The 19,021-nt window shown below is 35.9% G+C and overlaps 1 protein-coding gene across 3 annotated transcripts in view; it reads left to right on the top strand.

Annotated features, from left to right (window-relative positions):
* The window catches only part of ACAP2 (ArfGAP with coiled-coil, ankyrin repeat and PH domains 2), a 67,651-nt gene that overhangs the window by 22,669 nt on the left and 25,961 nt on the right, over positions 1 to 19,021 (top strand). For all 3 annotated transcript variants that reach the window (XM_080410117.1, XM_080410116.1, XM_080410115.1), the window contains exons 4-9: positions 405 to 458; positions 4,041 to 4,099; positions 4,597 to 4,780; positions 7,067 to 7,111; positions 8,206 to 8,301; positions 12,871 to 12,945. In XM_080410117.1, the coding sequence (XP_080266243.1) occupies positions 405 to 458; positions 4,041 to 4,099; positions 4,597 to 4,780; positions 7,067 to 7,111; positions 8,206 to 8,301; positions 12,871 to 12,945 (513 nt within the window). The remainder of the gene's footprint in view (positions 1 to 404; positions 459 to 4,040; positions 4,100 to 4,596; positions 4,781 to 7,066; positions 7,112 to 8,205; positions 8,302 to 12,870; positions 12,946 to 19,021) is intronic.

Below are 19,021 nucleotides of genomic sequence, written 5' to 3'. Positions count from 1 at the left end.
GTGTGTGTACTGATGATTACGTGTTAACCTGGTTTCCGGTGTTAGTATAAAACATAAATCGATATTTAGTTTAATACTAAATATTGTAAGTTAATGTGTTAAATTATGTGAACTTCCCATAGTTTAGTCAACTTAATTTGATTTTTTTTTTTCCTGCTTCTTTTCAGGTTGGTTCTTTATATATAGGTTGGTAGCAGTAACATTTTTAATAGATTTACTTCAACAGGTTTACTTGATATTACCCCTGTGTTCTCCTTCTAGAATAGTGGTTTCAGTTTAATAATCATGATAAGGAAAATCAATTCCAAAGCTCTTTATTGAAAAGCTGTAAACCTCTAAAATGTTGCTTTTGTGCTGTGATTCAGTAGGGCTTAACTTAAACCACTTTGTTTTTCTCTTTACAGACCAGCTTGACAAAGTTCTCTGACACTTTACAGGAAATGATCAATTATCACACTGTAAGTATTTCTAGGTGAAACATGTCACTGATAGCTTACCTCCAGTTATATTTGATAACAGAATAATGCTAAAACTTTCTTATTGATTAGTATTTGCAAAGTCATGGTAAGTGGTAATAAATACCTCTCGTTTTATGCTTGTAGATACTATATTTGTATTTTGCTTATAAAGTATTTATATCCCCTTTTCTGCAGGTTTTTAATCTTGCTTTATTCTTTGTTTGGAATTTGTAAGTTTTGCTAAAATCCAGTGCTGTAAACCAGAGTAAATACTGGATTGTTTCATCTTTTTTTTTTTTTTTAATCAAACCGATGGACAGCAGTGACAAATCATGAGCAGGTTGCTTTTCTGGACTGAAATAATGATTGCCTTTTCCATAATTTCTACATTTTTCCCATCCTTTACAATGCACAAAATGAAGCATCTCTGATCTGTGTGTAGCTTTTCTTTTTGGAAGTATGACAGGTTTAGACAGGTGTAGAAAAAGGAGAAAAAGTTAGGTTTTAAGACTAATAGTGATTTTAGCATGTCAGACTTCATCAGAAAGCTCAGTTTTGCCTGTACTGAAAATGATTGAGTTTTTTCTTCTCTAAAGATTTTAGTCTTGTATCCTGAAAGCCTAAAGGATGTGTTTATTCTTCTATTTCTTCTTCCCTTGGACTCTACTGCTTTTCTTTCATTTTCCAGCAATTTGTGTCTCCAAAGTGCTGAAAATATGCAGGACACTTTAAATACACCTTAAATATATATTTTTTTAATGCCGCTAGGAGTTCAAAATGTAATAAGATAGAATGGGATTCAAACAGCTTCAGCTGAAATTAAGTTAGCATTAACGTAACTTTCTAAAAATATCTTATTGGGCACTTCTTTGAAAATGCATGCTTTTATAAGGGAAGGGAAACTAAGGGAAACAGGTTAATACTATTGAGTTGGATTTCCTTTCCATTATGAGGTGTATATATGTACACCTAATATAACGAAAACTGCAATACTGTGATGAAGTGGGAAGCTAGTGCAAATGTTCAAAGCAGCAGTAGTGGGAGAAAGTCTTAACTTCCATGTCAGTGATTTCTGCAGATTAGATTGAGCGGGCAAATCCAGTTGGCTGTCCCTATTTTACTTCTTCACACTTCTTGCTACTGGTTACTCTCTTAACCATGTCGTTGCTATATGGTATGCTCTTTTTGGCACATCTGACCTAGGTCCTATGTTCTTGCTGCTGTTACTGTTCTGCATGATTGTAGCTTGCAGTGCTTTGGTAAAACTTGGCACAGCACAACTCTCCCTTTAGGGCTGTTGGAAGGCAGAGTGTGAAGAACAAGCCATATTAAAAGAATTAGACTTATTTGCAGATCTAAGTAGGACTACTCTGTCCTGCTTCCCTCCCCCGCTCCCCCCCCCCCCCCCCCCATCGCCTTCCTTGCTGTGTTCAAGCACAGCGAGTAGAACAGGGGCTTTTACTAAAAGTCACAAACATAAGAAGTGAGGCATGTTGCAGGGTCCTAATGTAGAGCTTTGCCAGAGACGTTGTGGTCCTTTGTTGCTTTTTGTGAACCTGTTTAGTTCACAGGACTTATTAGTTCAGAGTGTCAGCTCTGTTGTTGACCAGCATCAGGTGAGGAGGAGAGTCATCATGAGTGCGAAGCTGCTAGAGGAAGGAGGAGGAGAGGCAGGTTTGTTCCAGAGGGAAGGGGTAGGAGATGGTCTCACTGAGATCTGGATGACTGTCAGTTTTCTCATATGAGGCTTTGCTACAAATAAGGCTAGGAACCAGACTAATGCAGCACCTTCACTGATTCATCGGTGGGGGAGTAGCTTTGACAGCTTATGGCGTATAACAGCTTTCTTAAATTTGGTTGTGTGTCAAAGGTAATGTGTTGGAAAGGCTGTAAATCTAGTCAGACCATGATGGGGATGCTTTTTTTCTGTTCTTTTAGGGAAAAAATGTGTATGTATTTTTCTGCATTGCACTTTTTGTCTTCATTACTGTAAAGAGAATTGCAAGGCTCATATTTCTGGGAGTCCACTAATCAGTTGAGTTCCCATCTGGTTATACTCTTTCTGCATTGATCTTGATTGGTGCACTCCTCAGGCACTGGCAAACTTAAATGTCACCAGTGGGAGTAGTCCCAGCATGACTACCAGCTTGTCAAGAAGTTCTTTAGCTGTTCTAGTCTTTTTCTGGTTTCCCAAAGTGGGAATACAAACAGGATTTTCCATGTGTTACTGTTAGATACATGACAATTCAGGTTGGAAGAGGCCACATGAGGGTCAGCTCTGAGGTTACAGCAGATTGCTTAGGGTTTTACCCCATTTAGTCTTGAAAACCTCAAAAAAAATGGAGAGCGGATGGAAGATATAGTACCACTGTTAATGGGTGACTTAATCATGTTTGCTTTCTGTCACTCTTTTCTAGAAAGAGAAACAAGTTGATAAGGGTTTTGCTGTCAGTACTTGGCATTGCATGGCTTTTCATTCCCAAATTTTGTGAATAGGGAAACTAAGACTGAGAACATCCAAAGAAAGTGTTTTTTGACTTGAACTTTGAGTTCTTGACTTGCTGTTTCAATAAAATTATTTAATGCCTAAAGATCTTTACCTTCTGGGAAAGATACTGTTCAGACGGGCCAACTACTATTTCCTTATATTTGTTCATCTCTTTATTTTTTGTGATTGTGGCCTGCACAGTAAGTGGCAAAAGGATTTGTCTCATAACCTGTTCCATTCTGTGCTAAAACTCAGAGGGCAGATGTGAAGCTGAAAGGAGCGTGCATTTTCATTCCTCAGTTGTATTTTTCTCTTACCATCCAAGAAATTCTAAGTTGCCTAACATTGAGGTATGCTGTGGCCTTGGAAACTCAATAAATTTTTCAAGCTTTACAATCTGAATGAATAGATTATATCCTCTGCCCACCCCCACCTCCACCTCCCCAAATCAGAAGAAATTTGAGAGGCCTGGCTTAATCTTAGAAAAAGAAGCAGCCATTCCTCTTAGCAGTTCAACAGTGAGTGTTTTTTTACAAATGTATTAAGTAAAGGAGATGGTAGTAATTACCTGTGTATGTTACATTTTCAGCATTAATTTCATTCTGTGTGTTTTTGCCGGAAGTTAAGGGCATGTTCTTTCTATGGTTTCATTTGTCTTTTTAGTTGTTGGTTAAATTGTGAAAGTAAGAATCAAAAGAAGCTGTTACTTAACATTCTAAGTTGTTTCTTTAAGGCTGTTTATACAGTGATACTCTTGACTGTATAATAATCGTAATAAACATGTTCTATGAAGGTGGGTATGTCTTATATTGTCAGGACGAGAGAATAAGATAGCAGGAGCTCTTGTCTCTCCTTATAACCACAGTCTTTAAGAAAAGACCAGCAAAAGGTATTAGGTTTGTGTTACTTTCCCTATTTTATTCTTTATTTATTTGTTTCAAAACTACTTTGAAGGGTTTAATATTTTTATTAGACACACATTGGTATAATAATAATTCTCATCTAATTCTGCATAATAACCATGTGTATGTCTAAAATGAAAAGTTACGAATACCCATGAGTTATTGACCTACATAATAATGCTTTTCTTTCAGATCCTGTTTGACCAAACCCAAAGATCGATTAAAGCACAACTTCAGACTTTTGTTAAAGAGTAAGTTAATTTGAACTTTTAATGGGAAAACTATAGGTAAAATAGAATCCAAAAACATGTAATCTGAGTAGGTTGGTGAAACATGTTTCCTGAAAACTGCAGTCATAAATTGAGAATTGTGTATTAAAACTGGACCAAAATCACCCCAAATCAGTGAGGCTTTAGATCCAGCTGCAGATATGTTGAAATAATGTGAATTACAGATCTTAATTACATGTTGTCATTGTCTAAGCTTAGGGAAAAAAGTGCTTCCCAAAGCTTTTCCCCGGTAAGTGTGAGATGCCTTATTTAAATTTCAATCGTGTCCTTTTCTCAGAGGAAAGACAAAACTTCTATCATACTTCATATGATATCCATTTGATCCAAGTTCATCTTGAAGAATATGAAACCAAAGAAACTAGCAGTAACAGTCATGAGCATGGTCTGTCTACTGTATATTTAAACAATTTTTTCATGCTTTGGAATTCATTTGTTAACCACTTTTCCTTTTTTTTTAGAGATATTAGGAAATTTAAAGATGCAAAGAAACAGTTTGAAAAAGTTAGTGAAGAAAAAGAGAATGCTCTAGTAAAAAATGCCCAAGTTCAAAGAAATAAGCAACACGAAGTAGAGGAAGCAACGAATATTTTGACTGCAACACGGAAATGTTTTCGACACATAGCTCTGGATTATGTTCTTCAGGTAAGTGCAGCAATAGAAGTTACTTTTCAAAACAGTCTGTTACATATAGTTAGATATCTGTCCTGTAGAAGTTCTTATTGTAAGCTTCTCAGAAGCTGTGGTGATTCAGTAAAAAAGGAATAACTTGGTCTGCAAGTAATTTCTTTTTTAGTGAAATCTGAGCAACATTTATTTACTTGATGCATTCTTATTGCTTAATGCATTGGTATTTAGTGCTGTTGTTGTAATGACAGAGTTTAATTTCCAACTTGAACATTAATTTTGGGAAAAAAAAACAAACACCACCAGTATTTGCCTGATACTTAGAGTTGGCTGTGTTGTAGTTTCTTACATACTTGAAGTAGAAAATGTAACCTAGCCTAGGAAATACAAATTACCTGGGTAATTCTGATACAGGATGTTGGCTACTACTACAATTTCAGTTGTTTGCTTTGAGTTTTTATTTAACAAATCTGACTTGTCTGGAAGCCTCAGAGTTTGGCATTGTACCATAGGGGAAATGAAGAAAGTAACTATTCTTTTGCTTTTTAGTGTGGGTCTCATAGAGTGGCAAGAGGTTGTTCTTTGTCCTATTACCTTGAATCTTGTGAAATAATAATAAAGTTTCTGTTAATACGTACAGTTCATCTGTTTCATAGTTACCCACAACTGCAGCAAAACAGGATGGTACAAGGGGTTGGCGGCTCCTAAAATGGGTCTGGGGTTCTCTTATGATCAAACACAGAAAAATCCTTTTAAATTGTTTGTTTTTATATCAGACATAATCATACTGATTTGTGACAGTCCAGTTGCTTATTTAAACCTTAGTTAACTAACTGTTCTTTAAATTGCATATGTCACCTATAAAGTGAAATGGAATCAATCTGATCAATGTACAGATGATGGTCAGTGGTCAACACTGAGCCTGCCTTTTGAACACTAAGGACAAAGTTCATTTTGATGTTTAAAAAGTCATGTGAATTATGTACTACTTGATTATTTATGCTAACATCAAGTAGTCGGGGGGGTGGGGGTACGGGGGAAGCTGGCAGTCATTACTATAGTCAAATTCCCTGTGTGTGCATTGAACTGCAGAGCCTTTGCCTTCTGGAACTCGGATGCTCAGAGTACGAGCAGTTCCTGTGATAAAGATGTGTTTAAAGTAACAGGGAAAAGTTTCAGCATCTCTTAGATAAAGAGGGCAAAACTGAATTCAGATTTAGGAGCTCTTTCTACTTGGGTGACTCTTGTCACCTGGAAAAGTAGCTTCACAACTATGGTCTTTTTGTAGCTATATTGTCTTTAAACTGTATTTCTAAACATTTCCTTTCCTCTTAATTTTTTTTTTGTCTCACAAGTTAAGGTTTTGTTCTGTACAAACAAATTAATTATTTTTGCTGCAATAGGTTTTCCAAAATACTGACTATTTAAGTACAGAAGTACAGTCTGGTTTTGATTATAGCTTCAGTAAGTTTATTTCTTTTTCTGGAATTTTAAACTGACATAGAGGTGTTAAATTAAAAAAACATGCATGTTTTGGCTAAATGGGGCTTTTAAACTAAAATCTGTAGTTCTGGATGACAACCTTTAGAGATTAAAGGACAAAGAATAGAGGAACTAGGTGAATGTGAAAAATCAGTTGTTATTTTTCTAGGTAATGTGAAATTTTTCAAGTTATAGGGCAACACCATTTGTCAGTGACTACAGCTGGCTTAAAAGCACAAATATATATAGCTTAAATATAAATATGTATGCGAAGTTATTTATTGAAGTTATTTTGATCTTGCTTGTTTCAGAGGCTGGGGCTATATCCCAGTTTTGGGATGCTTTAGACAATGTCAGCCCAAGGGGAAGAATAAACTTTCTGCTGTCCGTTCCTTTCCCTGACAGGAGACAGCAGTGGTGCTGAGTGTAACTTCTTTATGAAGTTGGTGGTCTGGGTTAGCTCATACTGTCAGGAAGTGTATTTCAAACATGTTGAATTCAGTCTCTTGAAAATGGGTACCAATTTTCTTTCCTTGAATGATGTATTATATTACTTCTAGCTAACACATTATGTCTTGTATATTCCCTTTTAATCAGAGAAAGTTGTGTCAATCACTGAAATTCTAGTTCTGCAAGCTTTTTCTGATTGCATCACTTCAATATTGTGGCAATCTTGTTTTAAAAAAGTAGTGCTTTGTGAAATTTGATATTGTTATGTTCTTCCAGTGTTTTAATCTTTGATACGATTATTTGGAAGTAGTTTGAAGCTTACTTCTGTGGGGAAAATTTGCAAGTAGAATAATAGAAGTTGTTTTTTTCTAGATCAATGTTCTTCAGTCTAAAAGAAGAGCAGAAATCTTAAAATCGGTAAGATAGACATTTTTTTCAGTATAGAAAACATTTAATTACATCTGAAATTAAAAATATGACTTTAAAGCAGTATATTAAAAATTTAGTCCTTTTAGCCATCAAAACATTATCAGTACATCTGGCACTTTGGTGACAGTTTGGCCTTTTACTATAGCTGGGCATAGATGCTTAACTGTTTGGCAATCCATTTGGTTCAGATTTGAACGCTCATTTTTAAGGTTTTCACTGCTGTTGACACTTCGGTATGTTAATGGTTAAAGTCAAACTTTGCCAAGAATTCTGCTGTTTAGGTCTGTTATATTCATTTATAAACAATAAGTACTACTTATAATCTATTCTAAGATGGATTCAGCTCTTTCCACAAAAATAATGTTTTTTTAAAATGTAAATAGCATATTGTAATAGCAGATATACGATATGCTTTATTATGGTATCTGCTAAATTAATATACAGCTATATCTGCATGCTAGTTTTCTTCTGATTGTATTCTCTGTTCTGCTTCACGTTATCTCTGTAAAAAGTTTCCTGTAGACTGCCAAATTAAATGGTGCTTTTCTTTCCAATGTCTGAATTTGCACTCCTTTAATTTCCTTAATTCTTTTAAATAGCAAAAACTTTAGTTGGATCACAGCTTTATAGCTGATTGCCATACTGCTCTGCATCTTTCCAACTTTTCTAAGACTGGACGGTCTTCTTGGCTATGTGTTCATAAAGGTTATAGTTTTGGATCATTAATAAATGTATTCTGTAGCTGCTCTAATTTATGTGTCCTGGTTAAACAGGAGATAAGTTTCAGGTGATGTGTATTAGAAGTAATTTTCTGCCCTTAAGCAGATTTGTTTTGTTAATGGGGTTAATCTTATTAACTAATGTCTGAGATTTTTGACTTGGTTCTTTGCTGCCTTTACCTTGCATGTTTATTTATGACATTGGAAGCTCTATGAGATATTGATGTAAAATTGGCAGCATATGAGAGCAGAGATGAACCCTGGAATTGTATTTTAAGTTTGTTCACGTCAATTAGTTAAGTAAAATATCAGATACCACGTAAATATTTCATCCTTTTAAAAATGTATTTTTTTCCCCTCCAGATGTTATCGTTTATGTATGCCCATCTGGCTTTTTTCCATCAAGGCTATGATCTTTTTAGTGAACTTGAGCCCTACATGAAAGATCTTGGTGCACAGGTAACAAATTACTTCAAAATGTCATCACTATATGCTGGAATGAATGAAAACCTCATATATGCGTACACATTTGGTACTTCATAGGTTTATTCAACAAAAAGGGAACTGCAGTGTGATAAAAACAAAACATAAAAATACACTGCAAGTGGTTTGAATGATAATAGTTACAAACTGTAAGTTGTCTGTTCACTAAAATTAATACTACCTTTAGGATTTATGTACTTAAATATAGCCATATAGTGGCATTTGAGGTACTCTGTGGTATTCAGGACATTGGATTATTTTGTTTTTAAAATTTTTGTATATGAACTGTGCTATAAATATATTTTAATAATAAAAAGGAGATTAGGTTTTCTCCTTCTACTTGTATACTATATTTATGTATAAATTATGCAGTCTGCCAAAAATAGCATGAATGTTGGTAATTTAGATTAGTAAAATCAGACTTCTGTTTTAAGTAGTGCAAAACTGAATTCATACAGTGAATCAATCCTTCTTGCCTAGTTTTGTTGTTTAAGAACACACAATTACAAATTCTGCATTTTCAGTGACGGACTCATGAAAAGGTTAGGTGGACCACAGCCAACTGCACACAGCAGACATTGAAAATGGTTATACAAAATATATAAGAACATACAATATTCAACTGAAGATCGGTCTGTGGTGCAGGGAGAAGACTCAGCAGTGTTTTGACTTGTTTTCAGTGCAAGTTGGATGGGCCTGGAAATACTTGTCCAACACTTCTTAGATAGAGAAGAAAAAAAAAAAAAAAGGATTTGCAACGACTGCACTGGCGCAGAACCCTCTATTACCACTTCCCAGTCTGATCCACAAAACAAAGCCAACCCAAATTCAAAGTGTCTGTCCAGACACAAAAGCAATTAAATGACAGCAGAAACTTATTTGCATTCATCTCAAGTAGATCTGCTATTGAATGTCTAAGAAATGACATTGTCCTGAGCTGGTTATTCTTGCCACAGCGCTCTTGTCATCTGTGCCCTGCAACCTGCTTCTGTGTCTGTGCAGTGAAGCAGATAGGGAACTGTAGAAAATCATTCCAATAGTCAAATGTCTAAATAGTAATTTTCCTGCTAGACTAGTCCCCAGTCAGGTTACTGTGGGTCTTAATTACTTGTACAAACACATGTCAGGGAGGTGTGTGCTTGTGTGTGTGCATGCATACGGCAAGTGATGGAGCTGAGAGAGAAGCTACTTGAGCTGGCACTGCCATCAAGAAGGGAAGTGACTGTACAGCAGCATCCCTGTCTGGTGTAATATTGGCACTTGAAAAGTTCAGGTGCATATAACTTTGTCCTTAGTCGTGCTTTTTGTTCTTTCATAGCTTTCCATTTTGGGTTGTAATTGTTGAAATGTAGTGTTTTGATAGTACAGAATGTATCCTGTACCTCTGCAGAAGAGGGGATGGGGAAAGAAAACAAAAGCTATGGAGTTGGTAATGTTTTGTGCTACCAGCCAGGCTTTAGTATTTCCATTTTATTGAGATTATGTGAATGAGGAACGCAAGGTTACTTCTGAATGGCTGGTCACCCTTTTGCTTGATCTGGTAAGGAGTATTGTGTAACATTAATTTTGGTGCTGGTATCATAGCAACTGAAAGAGTTAAATTTAGAAAATCCGAAGCTGAGAGTGTTTAAAATACATTGTAATTAGAGCAAAGATAGACTGAAGACCCTAAAATTGTACAACTTGCTGAATTACTCTTTTGTGGCAGACTTTGGTGTATAAGTAATGGATGTTTTTTGTGACAGAAGCAGACTAATAAATAGCTTAAACTTGAACTTTTAGTGGCTTTGCAGTTTGTATTGGTTGAAGCCTCTGTCTTTTTAAGAGGTCAGAGGGAAGGTATGTTGTGACATAAAACAGGGATTTGCTAGATTTTTCTGAAAATACTGTCAGATTCTTTCTGTCGGTGAATTTTGCTGGATAATTTTTTTGTGTATGATCTTAATTACATTTAACAGCACCTGAATTATTAAAATTGAAGTGATCTTAAATAGTATCATTATAATTTTAAATTATTTTGGTTTGCATTTTCAAAATAACTGGTTTACATGACAGTATAGAAATAAGCAATTTTGCTTTCTGGATATTGTAGGTCAGGGTAGGATTACTTGTAAATCACATCATTGTAGGGGAATCTTCAATGGCACACAAGTGCAATATAAGCTTTTGTGTGGAAATTAGGGTATTTGGCACTTTTCACATGAAATGTATTAGTTTAAAAAGAAAACCTACTTGAATTTTCATTCAGGCATGACTATTCAAAAAGCTAAACACTTTAGTCTGACATAGCTCTCTACAGAGTACCACTTATAGTACTATATGTTTATGAAAATACATTTACCAGTAAGTGCAGTATTTTGAAAAACATTAATTATTTGAAGACTATTCAGTAGTGGTAGAATGACTGGGATTTTGGTAGTTTAGTTGTGTGATTGACCACAGCTCTTGGTAGTCGTATGCTGTCTTTTTTATTTAAGGCAGTTGAAGTGTTGCTCACCTGAATGAAAACAAGAAATTCTGGTCTGAGCTTGGAAACTGGAATAGTGCAGTGCTGTCTTGATAGTAAAAAAGTAAATGATGAAATGAGCTGCTGTTCAGAACTTTTTGTCACATGCTGTGGTAAATGTATTCTCAAACAATTGTAGTTATGATAAATTAGAGGTAATTGCCCTAATCTGAATGCAACTACCTTCTGTTTCATCTAGCAGGGTAGGAGGAATAATTTCTGGGGGCCATGTGCAGATTCCTGAATCTGAGATTTTGGCAAGAAACTTGACTCCTATAAAGTCTTGCACAGCCCTTGGGCCAGTTCTGATCTTTATCGTAAAAGCATAGGTTTCACAGGGTTCTTGGTGCAAAACAGTCTTTGAGCATAATGGCAGCCCAGTCTCTGTTTTAGCGGCTCTTCTATCATTTTTAAAGTCATATAGCTACATAAATATGACATCTGGATGCTTCAGTCTTCCATGTCTTTATGTTCACAAATACCTGTAAAGTGTGAAAGTGCTGGTATAGCTATTCAATCCAGAGAGGAAATCGGGGAGAGAAGAGTTAAGAGAGTATGAAATTGAGTTCAAATGTCCTGTCTGATGGCTCCTTCATCATTGGAGACTGTCTAGCACAAGGATGTAAGAGCCAGTTATTGTCCCTTTTTTCTTCCATTTGTATCATTTCAAGTAGGGAAAATACGGTGCTGGAGAAAATGACCAGAGTTGGCAGGGGTCCTCACTTGTGGTTGTGAGAGTGGGTGGAGGCAATCCTGTTTGTGTGTGAATTAAAGGTTGTTAGTCATACTGTGCCCTCTGCCAAGTGACTGACTTCAGCTGGAAATCTGGTGGTGTATACTGTTCCTGGTCTCCTCATTCTAGGTCAGGAGTAAAATGAGATCTGTCCCACAGATGTAAAGCTACAGGCTGTACCATTGTGTTCAGTATTGCATCTGCATTCTTATCCAGTAAGATGCACTGACTGGGGTTAATGGCATTCTTGTATTATAGGCTGTTTAAGGGAGGAATTAATCAGATTCCATAGCATGTCGTATAAGTACCAAGCTAACTGGTCTTTCAGGCAGCATCTGCTCCTCTGCTTCACAGTATTTCTTATTTGAACAATAAAGTCTATTAAAACAAACATATGCGCATACCACCATGCCCCCCCCAAAAAAAAAACAAAACAAAACAAAACAACAAAAAAATACCAAACCCACAGTTCCCCCCCAAAACACTAGACTTGCTCTCTTACGGGATATCTTAAACTTCCTGCCATGGTTGTGGTTTTTTTTTTTTTTTCTTCTGGCTTTAAAAGGAAAATAATTATGTGTTAGTGCTATGGGACATGTGAATAGCTAGATAGATATGGGACATGCTTGCAGCAAGTTTTTGGTAGCGTTTTTTTTATTGTCACAGGCTTTGTAAGGATGCTAACTTGAAGTTTCTCTGTTTTGACAGTCTCTCTTCTTTGCAAAATCATATTGTTGTTATTTGTGAAACTAGTAACAGAGTAACAGATTGAATGGTTCTGCATAAGATTTCAAGGCATCTTGCTCAAATACTCCTGGTGACCTCATCAAAACTATCAATACAAAAGCCTGGTTGAGGCAGTTCCCCTGCTTTGTGGAGGGGAAAAAATCACTAGCATTTGCTCCTTCTAGTTTTTGCTGCTAATGCCAGTGCTGCTGCATAGGCCAGTCAGCCAGCAAAGAGCAGCTAAAGCATGAGTCATTCTCTTCAGAGACTGAGCACCAATGCGGTATAGAGTCGCATATGCTTGGCACCATGCTGTTCTTTGAAACATTTCTTCTAAGGCTTACAAGAAATGTACACCTTTCGTAGAGGTTAATTTAGGATGGTAGTGCAGTGCTTTAAACGAGGCTTCAGTGGTTATTGAAGGTAAACACTTTGTGACCAGAGTAATTATGCTATGCAACTAAAACAAAAGTCATGCAGTGTCTAGACATAATGTGTTCTATTTTGTCAGCATTATGAAATCTACTGAGCCAAATTTCTCTTGATTTCTAAAGATCCAATTTTCTGTTTCTCTTTACAGCTGGATCAGTTGGCTGTAGATGCTGCAAAGGAGAAGAGAGATATGGAGCAAAAGCACTCCACTATTCAACAAAAGGTACTTGAGAGAATGTAAAAGGCAGATTGCACACACATATTTGTATCTCTAGCATCTTTCCCCAGCAGTGTGTCTCTGCATTGAACTGTGAGAGATTGTATCCTTAGTGCAGAGTAATAGACTACACATATTATGTGTAGGGTTGGGCTGCAGATATTAATTTTGTATTACAGAGCAGAACATTATGTTTAGTTTTGACTGAAACATGAATAGAACAATATAATTTCTCTGAATGCTGGGACTCTAACATTTCATTAGAGCTCTTAATTCTTATTACATCTTTGATTCAGTATAGTTGTAGAAGTTCCTATTGTTCCCTCTGCGTGTGTAGAATCGGTGTATATGCTGCACAGTCCTACAGTCGTATATATCATTTTCTGGACTGTGCCAAGTAAGAGTGCAGCACTTTGAGGTAGTAGGTAGCTGCTATTGCATATAAAGAGTGAAAGTAAACTTTTGTAAAAGGCTGTCTAATGTATGGTGTTCAACTCTACGCAAATACGACAGTGATAACACTAAATTGCTGTTCTGGGCTGACTTGTATGTGTAGTAATTATTTTTGCTTGTTGAGAAAAATGTAGATAATTCATGTTGTGGGGGGAATGACTTCAGTTTGGATGTTTCAGAAGCTCTAGATCAGTATTGGTTTTGCAGGTATAATGCTAGAAGTTAAAAATATTTCCACTGAACTCTCCGGTAGTGAGCTAATACTGCAGGTACTTTTGAAAGGGATTAGATACCAGTTTAAAGGTAATGCAACACTTCTTACTCTCATTCAAATACATTCTGTATCTGTTCAGGTGGCATAAATTAAAAATAAATAAAAACCCCAAACCAAAACAGCCTAGTGTAAGTGAAATCTGATGAGTAAATTCAGGAATGAAAATATGCTAAGATTATAATTTAGGTAGCCTTAGTAGGAGTCAATATTAATACTGATGGGAAAAGGTAACATTTTTGGTTGCTGAAAATGCTTTTGTCACTTTATCCTGTTGTTCCTACAGGAGTTGGTGGGAAGTGTTAGGATTGCTGTAACTGTGACATTGAGCAGATGCAATGATGAGTTTTAGAGTAGCGCTGATGTGCTGTGTTTGGAGGCAGACAGGAGATAACTACTGGCAAGGAAGGGGAAGAAGGAGGGGAGATTAGAAAGAGATGGAACTGGAATTAACGTTGATACTCAAATTCTAATTTGTTTGGGCTCTAGGCCTACTTTCAGGAGTGGGCAGTAGTTGAGGGTTTTACTGTTAGAGAACAGCAGTGCTTGGTGGAGAATGTAAGTTATGGGCGATTATCTTTTGGTTTGCCATAGAAATAATAACTTATTACTGTGAATTGGTCATTGCTGTTGCCAATGGTCTTTACAGATTTTGTTTTTTCTTCAAATGCTGCTAAAGGCTGCTTTACAGGTAAACTGTTTCTAATAATATCAATGGTTATTGAAACTTAAGCTTCATGAAACTTAATAACCTGTATCAGTGTGTAATTTAAATATTCTTGGTTTCTAGTACAGGTGGCAATCATAATGAGGTTATTTATATATTGTTCCTTATTTAAATTGAATGATAACTTTATGCTGTCTCTAAAGTATAATCAGGGTAGTCAGATTGGATTGTATGTTCTCTAAAGTTCTGTGTTTCAAGTTGTGTATGTTGTCTCCTGTCCTTATCAGTCAAGTCACTGATGTATTTTTGTGATAATGCCTGGATTAATGCGTCTAGGCTTTGGAGGGCATGCTTTGCTGGAGATTCTTCTTAACAGCTTGTCAAATTTTCTTGGTTTCATATTCAAATAGTGTTGTCTGTTTTTTGTCTCCTCCTACTCGCTTTTCCCAACCTTCCCACCAAGATTGCTTCCAGCTCATCAGGATTTCAGAATCTTGAACTGCCTTAGACCTTGGATCTTGTTCTTTATATCATTATTTGTCATCTAGTCAATCTGACCGGCATGGCAACCTTTTTCTTTATTCTCTTCTCATGGCTTGTCATGTTGCTTTTCGCTGGGCTTCCTCTTAGGCATGTATTCTAAAATCTTCCAGTGCCAAATCCTTCCATGTTGTATAACTACGAGACTTCTGCTTCTTGTATTTAATATTACATGAGATATATATACATTTAATATACTGAAGTTTTAATCTAATGCTTCAGAACGATGCCTTTTCTCCATTGTGTGGATAAAGAACAGTTCCTTTTCTGAAATGTATAGGTAAGTGCACATGTGCACACACCTACGCACCCACTACCTGTGTTTGCATATATGTGCATATGCATGCAGAATAATTGCATTAATTCATCTCACTTTGCTTTGTAAACATCATCCTATTTAATTAGGCTGTTGTGAGAGACTAACACAAAAGTCATGGAAGGGCTTGGTCACCACTGTAGTTTGATTTCTATTTTAAGAGAACTGATGTCTGATGTTTTTTAATTTGTGTGTTTAATATACTCAGCAAATTTGTAGGAAACAAGTCTTTATTTTTTCTGTATATGGAAAAAAACCCTCTTACTATTCTGGAGCAACACATACTGTGGATTAATCTAGAAATGTCATGATTCTGGGAACTTTTTGCAATATATTTTTATAGGGAAAGATTCATATCAAGAGTGGCATCAGTGTGAATATCGCTTAAGACATAACTCTTGCTTTCTGAGCGGTTTGCAGCCCATTGCTGTAGTAACATAATGAATTAAGAAATAATTTTAAAATCTATTGGACCTGTAAATAGCATTATGGCTTTTTGGTTTTGTGACAAAGCTAATATTTTGTTCTAAAATGAGGGAAATAATACAGGAAAAATGTTTGCATTGAACTTCAAATACTTTGTTGTATTCAAATCCATTTTTCCTTAAAAAAAAACCAACAAAAAACGCAAAAACCCGAAAAACCCTGCATCTGAAGAACTGCTCAGGAAACAGCTGGAGTGATTATGATTTGAAAATTTTTAACATCATGAGTAAGCAAAGTGATAGGAAACCAGATGCTACCAGAATCATAAAGCAGGCGTAAACCAGAACTGCTGTTGCGTAGTAATGCAAACTAATTCGTGTCTCTAAAAACAAAGATCTGATAGTATCTCAAGTGACTTGTATGCGCAATGGCTATGTTGCCGCCTTTCACTTTGTCCTGGAGTATAAACTTTGTTACTTCTTGTGGCTGTTGTTCTTTCTAAGCCTTTTCTCAAGGGACTTCCAACTTAAGCATGACAAACATTTATTTTGCCAATGGGAAGGGAATGGAAGCAACTTTCTAAACAAGGGGGGTTGCACTGTTAGTGTCTTTTGCTTGGTATATGCTGGATTAATTTTTCAGATTAGAGTTTTCTTTGGTACTTGTGTTCCCCCACTTACTGCTTTTTTAAAAACTTCAAAAAATTCTGCTTTTCTAAAGTAAAAAGCATACCAAATACATATTTGGTGTTAAAATGGTGATATTCACACTCCATGCAATCTACTGATAAAATGGCTTGAATAGCTTTCGTAACCTGCTAGCAGTCTTCATATTGAAAGTAAATGCTGCTGAAAAGTATGGGGGTTTATGTTTTGGTAAAAAGAAAATTATATGTAGAGAAACAGAAACCATGCAAGCTATGAAATAAATCCAGTATGTGTGATAAATCTGTAAGTTCACGTGAAAACGCATTCATTGAAACTTTGTCAAGTAAAATAGGTGTTCTGTGACCTGGCAGATTAGTTTTAATTGTGGAAATGAAAGTTTTTCAATTGCTGGCTGGTTTGCTATCTCTTATGGACATTTAAAGAAAAAGAGGGGGATGGGGGGGAAAAAGGCATGTAAGCATGCTATACACTTCACTTAAATAAACCACTTCTACATACTTATTTTCCAGTAGCTGACCAGCCTTGAAAAATAAGTATCAGAATAGAAGCCATAGATCTTCTTCCCTTCGAACTGAATGGAATGTGCGATACAGCACTTCAGTGTAACTGTCATAATACTGGCTTCATTTTCTTAGTTCTGATTAGGTACTTTAGTCATAACTGACACCTAATTAGCAGTTAACTTATGTTTAAAAGTCAGTCTTTATTAGCTGCCTGTTTGCTTAAGGAATACAAAATTCTGAATCACATAAAACAGCTGGGTTTATTAACATGTGATTCTCTTATGCAGAACACTGGAAAGATATGGATGTATTTCTCTCCACCCCCTGATTATTTTTTGTGATTCACTAAACTTTTCCATGCACCAAGATAAAAATAAACTATAATGTGACTGCTTTTCTCCTATCCTTTAATTATAAAATAGCAGAGACTATAAAATCAGACACAACTTACCTAGTTCTTTTTTCTGCTTTTATCCTTTTAATTGAAATGAATTGTGAAGTTTCTTGCTTGTTTGTTCAATTTCTTTCCTGACCACAACTTTTATCAATGAAGTTTTATGGATAAAGCACTTAAAAGCTTTACTCCTTCCCTCCTCCCCGCAGCTGGTAGTCTGCTCTGTATAGTTAGGAAAATATTGAACACTTGTCTGTATACTCTTGCGTCTTAATCTGCTCTATAAAGGTGGAAGTCAATCAGGGAAGCCATTAAAAATGATACTAGGGGCACTTCATGAGGAAGGTTCAGTATTTTAGACAATTTGAACTGAGTGTGTAGCATGATAAATGATTGCAAGGAGTTTTGCTGTCATGCTTGTATATGTCTTGGAAGCGTGTATCTAGATTCATTGGAAAAAACAGTTGCATTTTCTGCAGCAGTTCTCCAAACCTGAAGGAAAATGTGATTACATAGTGGTTTGGACAGAAAAGGCCAAGGGAATGTATGTTATCTTTCACTACACAAGGAGTTGCAGGCATCACTAGGAAGATGCAAATCTTTAGCAGGTTTCATTATGTTTGGGAGCTGGTAAGTTAGAGTAATTTATCAGTTTTTTGGGGAGGGCGGGGGTGTGACATCAGCATGCCTAAATCTGTGCTTTAGGGGTTTTCTCTCTTTTTTTTTTTTTTTTTTTTTTTTTTTTAAAAATATTGGAGAGGATGAGAAAACAGAAGGGACTTTTAACACTCAACGTTTGTGTTTCACAAGTTGTGAAATACGAAGTTAAAATTGTACTGTGATATTTGGCTGCTTGTGCTTAATGGTCTTCAATGTTCAGCATGTTCTGATCTAGAAAACAGGCAGAAAATGGAGTTATTAAATGCTGAATAATAAATTGCAAGTTTGTGATTTTTGAGAAGCTTTTATTTGCAACCTATATGTTTATTCAGATCAATATATAGTAGTGATATGATAGTTCCATTTTCTTTTGGAATTCCTGCTTTTGCACTCATCTTCTGCCAGTGAATTAACAAAAATCTAGATTTAACATTTCAAATTTAGTTATTCTATTCAGATTGATAATAGCTGAAAACACTGAGTAATTTTATGGATTTTGGTGCTGTGCTGGCCTGGGAGTGTAGCGGGCCCATTTGATATTTGTAACCACTTCACTGTCTTGTTTAATTAACCTTATACATGTTGAACCAAACCATCTGCATGTATAAAGGTAAACATTGTGCATAGCAGAGAAGTTGTGTACAGGCTGGACTACTAGAAAGGGCTAATGGTATTGGTTTTGAAGCTGACTTTTTTTATATAGCCTCTTTTTCCCCTATGTATAGATAAATTCCTAAGGAGCAAAGTAAAAAACAGAGATTTTCTTTTCACACAAAGCTGATGTTTTCAATTTACAAAAAGTACTTACTGAAGGTATGGGGGACTGACATTATGAAATGTCCTGCATTTTTAGTATTTGATCAGATTTTTTTGTTCTGAAACTTAATTTTCAGTGGTGTGCGTCTTCTGCCCTAGTGAAGGGGAAGAAGTTGCTGGTCTGCTTTAAGGATATATTACACTAACAGTGAAATTAAATAATATGGATATTATTTAGATAACTGGACATAGTTTATCATAAGTGATATCTTCCCATGTGTGCTTTTTCATGCACCTCTAGTAGCTGTAGCCTCCCACTGACTGAATACCTGAGCTCCATACTGCACTGGGAAGAGTCCATGCTGTTTCAGATGAGATTTAAAAGCAAATTATCACCACATGTATTACTACTTACTCTACCTTTGGAG

Source organism: Falco punctatus, assembly GCF_963210335.1.
Source record: "Falco punctatus genome assembly, chromosome: 13".
NCBI classification, from domain to species: Eukaryota; Metazoa; Chordata; class Aves; order Falconiformes; family Falconidae; genus Falco; species Falco punctatus.
The sequence above is the reverse complement of the archived record's forward strand: the minus strand, read 5'-3'. Positions and strand labels throughout refer to the sequence as shown.